General features: G+C 34.4%; 1 protein-coding gene across 2 annotated transcripts in view; it reads left to right on the top strand.

The window, feature by feature from the left end:
- Nucleotides 1-5,391, top strand: part of LOC107677693 (protein phosphatase 1 regulatory subunit 7-like) — an 18,102-nt gene that overhangs the window by 5,576 nt on the left and 7,135 nt on the right. Inside the window, exon 10 of one of the 2 annotated variants that reach the window (XR_001632876.1) lies at nucleotides 539-1,734. Coding sequence is in view for 1 of the 2 variants with exons in the window: in XM_016472699.1 (XP_016328185.1) it covers nucleotides 539-715 (177 nt within the window). In the remaining variant the exon portion in view is untranslated. Of the gene's footprint in view, nucleotides 1-538; nucleotides 1,853-5,391 lie in introns of those variants that run through there. The other variant, XM_016472699.1, reaches the window with a different exon arrangement.

The following is a 5,391-nucleotide window of genomic DNA, read 5'->3' as shown; positions in this document are numbered from 1 at the left end:
TCACGAACAGCTTGTAACACTCCAAAGAGAAAGGAAAACTTGAAATCGCATCATATGACCCCTTTAAGACTATTCTTAAGAGCGTTTCTGAGAAGTTTTATGCATACGGGCCCTGATCATTAGAAATGCATGGCTTGAGTTTATTTTGAATGATGATTCAGTGCTGAAAGCAGTTGTGCTGCTTAATATTTTTGTGGAAACGGTTAAAGGATTCTTTGATGAATAAAAAGTAAAAAAAAATATATATATATATATTTATTAGAAACAGAAATCTTTTGTAATATTAGTATAAATGTATTTTGCGGTCACTTTTGATCAGTTTAATGCATCTTTGCTGAATAAAAGTATTACTTCTTTACAAATAAATAAATCTTACCAACCCCAAACTTTTGAATGGTAGTGTATGTAAAAATTGTACTTCAGAGTATCAATTTAGAATGCTTATATTTTACTTTAATAACATCTAAAAAATTGAAAAATTGTTAGCTAATATGTGTATTTTTTTTATTTTTTATTTTTTTTTGTGTTCTTTATACAGATGAACGACAACCAAATTGATAACTGGGCAGACTTGGACGAACTCAAGAACGCCAAAGGTCTAGAGACTGTCTATCTGGAGAGAAACCCTCTGCAGAAGGACCCTCAGTACAGACGCAAGATCATGTTGGCTCTTCCCAATGTCAGGCAGATTGATGCCACCTTCATCCGTTTCTGATCATCCACCTCATTGTGCCCTCCCTCTCCTAAACCATCCACAGCATGTTATAAACACACCACTACCATATTTCCCTCATAGACACCGTCTGGTGTCTGCCCTATTTATCTCTTTTATTTACTTTTTAACAACAAAAAAGAAGAACCTCACACTCCCAGTGTTGCCATTCCATGTGCTGGCACCTTTTACTGACACAGAGATTGTATACCTATGCTCTGACTTATGCTGTAGTGTGAATTGCTTGTTAATTTATTTTCAGTTTAGAACATGATTAGTCTGAACTCAAAGGAGCCAATGCCTGTTGCTCTCGAAATTATATCAGCGCTAAATCTTACTGCCCTTAGCATTTTGGTAAGGAAATTATAGCATCGTAGTTATCCCTTCTCGCTCCCTCCATCCATGTAGGTAATTTTAAAATCAGACATTTCCGCCATGTATGATTTACATCAGGCGTTGAGGTCTTATTTACTATACGAGGTGGTAAAAAGGTCAGAGTTCACATTGCATTCAGAGACTGAAGATGGCTATGAGGAAATTCTTATTCTTTGATGTGATCAGGGACTATTTCTTTGAGTGTTATGCTCTTATGAATTCAATTCGCATATCAGTTCTGTTTCTGGTTGTATCAGTATGTTAACATTTTGGCTGGTTGAAATGTGACATGACTCGTATTGTTCATTCTTCAGAAATACTGAATATATTAAAAGGGATTAATTCCATTTTAAAACTAAGGTTATGCCACAATCAAGTAATTTTAGGCGATATCAGGTGATTAGTATTTTTTGTAATTAGACTTTTTTTTTTGGAAATATTAAATATCACATGCACTCAAAATATTCACACAGAGACACCTCATACATATGTTAATGTATGGTCTCCTCTCCCAATACTAGGTGAATGGAAGAGGCCACAGTGTGGTGACTGTGTTTGGCCACTCCCATTTGAGGAGAGGGGAGGGGGTCTGAGGGGTTTCACTCTCAGCTGATTCTTTATGGAATAAACCCAGTCCCTTTAAAAGGGTTAAAGAACAACTGCATATGATTGCTTTTAATTTGCTCAAATTTTCACTTTGTTTTACAAGCTTGGTTGACTGTTTCAGAATTGAATGTACAATAAATAAACTGAATTTGAACAATGCTCACCCATCTGATGTTTGTTTTGCATTCAAGACATACAGGTTACCTCTGATTTCATGATGCAACTCATTTTACATAAATATTAATGGCAGACAGCGCTTTAGTGGCCATTGTTAAATACAGCAATATTGGAAAGGCCAAGATCCTATTCGAAATGTTTTAAAGTATATTCCATTCAACACATGAATGTATTGACAGATTCTGTCGGTCTCGGATCAACAATATTTTCACAAGAGTATTCATAAATAAGAATCTCGTAAATGATATTGATCGACATAAGCTTCTAATAAAAACGGCAGCACTATCAAATGCACTGAATAAAGAAGGTCATGAGTCATGTTTAAATATAAATATAATACATATACAGTCGTGGTCAGAATTATTGGCACCCTTGGTAAATATGATCAAAGAAGGCTGTGAAAATAAATCTGCATTGTTAATCATTTTGAACTTTTATCTAAAAAATTCACGTAAATCTAACCTTTCATTGGAGAATAAGAATTTAAAATGGGGGAATCAGTTACAGTTACTAAGAAAAAATGTGTAATTTAATTACAGTTACTTATGAAAATGTTAACGATTACAAAGGGGGTTACATTTGAATATTTACACGCGTCCACATTCAGATTTAATTGATTTCTTTCCCAAATTGCACTGACTACTCTAAAATATGAGACATACGGCCGCGATGCGAAAAACGCGGAGTGGTTTGTAGAATCCAGTCATAAAAACGGAACTCCTTTTTACGCGGAATGTCAAGGAATATGCCACATTTTGGACGAATAAATCAAAAGTAGGTCAGTACACTTGAATCAAAACGCAATATGGACTATAGTGTCTGTATATGAATGGGAATATACTTCAGAGATATTTTACTCATAAGAATTTCTAGGGGTGCCAATAATTGTGTCCAACGTGCATTTGAGAAAAAACATTTATTCCATAATGATATTTCCCCCCATTTTAAATTGTTTTAGTCCAATGAAAGGTTAGATATTTGTGATTTAAAAAAAAAAAAAAGATCAAAATGATTAACAATGCAGATTTATTTTCACAGCCTTCTTTGATCATATTTACCAAGGGTGCCAATAATTCTGACCACGACTGTAAATATAAAACATATATTTGTCATTAAATCATGATGGTATATAACAGCAATCATTTGCATAATAATTTCTTTCAGTATACCAATATGATTACAGCACAATATACAGTACTTTACATATATATATAGGCTACCATTTACTATTTCTAGCCTATATTACCATGAATTGGGTTTGTATTACATTTATGCATATATTAAATCATTTTAGTAGCCTATGCAAAATTTACATTAGATTAGTAGTCTAATTATTTATGAATTATGAATTTTGCAACAGAGTAACTAGCAAAGACTACAAGTGGTATTTAGTGTCCCTCTACTTTGCAACAGTTGAAATAAACTTCATCAATGAATCATAAAATGTTTGCATATTTGTATTCTTAACATGAAACAATTTGCGAACTGTTAAAAATACATATTAATTGAATTTAAGAGATTTCATGCATAACAAAATCCTATCCAAAGAGGTATCCTGAGATCTAACTGCAACAATATAACATTTTTAACACAAATAATGTAGATAATATATAAAAAAAACAAACATATTTTATTATATTTTAAGAACAGATTTATGTCTGCGGTGTTAGAACAATGGATGAAAGGGGATTTAGTTTGGATTACTTTCATTGCAGGTGTTGATTGATCTGAAAGGTGCGTTCATTCTTTCTTATTAATGTAATAAGAATTAATTTGATACATTTTCCAAAATTTCTGACAATTTCTTGTGTCACACTTTATTAGACTGGTGTTATGATTATTACTTTCATATTTACATCATCTACATTTGAATAATTATAGTCTTATTATTTTCAAAACATCATGTCTTCTTGAAACTGACCCCGTTTTAGAAAAGTCTGGATTTGTGATGGGGTGTCACAAAACTGTCTCTCTTGATGGAAACGGTGGTATTAGCACCATTGCTTGCAGAAGTGGTTCCCAAACTTTGGGCTCCCCTTTTGTAGAGAAAAATATTTTCAATATCTTCTTTTTTTTTTTTTTGGGAAAGTCTCTTATGCTCACCAAGGCTACATTTATTTAAAAATATACACGAAGAATATCGGCCAATATATCGATATCTGCCTTTTTTTACTCCATAATATCGGTATCGGCCCCAAAAAACCTATATCGGTCGGGCTCTAGTTTTAACATATAGGGTACTGTATTCTTGTGATCAAAGCTGAATTTTCAGCATCATTACTCCAGTCTTCAGTGTCACATGATCCTTCAGAAATCATTTTAATATGCTGATTTGCTGGTAACCATTTCTGATTATTTTAATGCTGAAAACAGTTGTGCTGTTTAATATTTTTGAGGAAACAATTTTTTCCACGATTCTATTATGAATATTTGAAATTGTCCTTTGTATCAGAGCGCTGGAGTTCGTCAGAAATAATTTATTTTTTATTCTAATTTCTTTTGTCGCGTTGCGCCGCATCCACAGCAGAGAACATGGGTTCTATTTGCTTTTGTGGCGTCTGGTGTAACTTAGACACATTGTTTTGGTATTTGTGAATCTTAAGTAGGCTATATAATCTACTTTACATTTACCTGGCACTGGAAGTCCTTTCACAAACTTGTAATTTACATACTTAGAGCAGAACCATGCATCGTTCATTTATATTTCTACATGGCTCCCTGCAATACAACTCTGATTCTTCAATCGCGCCATCTAGTGGTCTGGTATTGATACAACCACAACTGCTACAACTGATAACGGAGCGCTCAAGTGGGTAATGCGAGTCATGTTAAGGTAATTATTATATTTCAAATTAATACTTTGCGTTCAATTATTTACTTATCAGGCAAGTGGCCGCATGATAAGTGGGAAAAGTACGCAGTGTAGTCGTTATCACCCTGCAGAGGTTTCTTTTGCAAAATAATCTGCTGACTGTACACTATCCCTCAGCCTTGCCGCGCCCCCCTGTTTGGGAACCACTGGCTTACAGTATTATCACAAGCAGTGTTGGGGTTGATATTTCGTGTCGCGTCGCGTCCACAGCAGAGAACATCACTGGGTTCTATTTGCTTTTATCACGTCGCGCCGCTCGCGTCTGGTGTAGAGATGTTGTTTTGGTATTTGTGAATCTTAAGTATATTCATAATCTGCTTTACGTTTACCTGGCACTGGAAGTCCTTTCACAAACTTTTAACTTTCATGCTTAGAGCAGAACCATGCATCATTCATTTATATTTCTACATAGCTCCCTGCAATACAACTCTAATTCTTCAATCGCGCCATCTAGTGGTCTGTTATTGATACAACCACAACTGCTACAACTGATAACGGAGCGCTCAAGTGGGTAATGCGAGTCATGTTAAGGTAATTATTATATTTCAAATTAATACTTTGCGTTCAATTATTTACTTATCAGGCAAGTGGCCGCATGATAAGTGGGAAAAGTACGCAGTGTAGTCGTTATCACCCTGCAGAGGTTTCT

The sequence above is a fragment of the Sinocyclocheilus anshuiensis genome, unplaced genomic scaffold (assembly GCF_001515605.1).
Source record: "Sinocyclocheilus anshuiensis isolate Anshui unplaced genomic scaffold, SAMN03320099.WGS_v1.1 scaffold1299, whole genome shotgun sequence".
NCBI classification, from domain to species: Eukaryota; Metazoa; Chordata; class Actinopteri; order Cypriniformes; family Cyprinidae; genus Sinocyclocheilus; species Sinocyclocheilus anshuiensis.
Note: the sequence above shows the minus strand (reverse complement) of the source record. Positions and strands in the feature narration are given on the sequence as shown.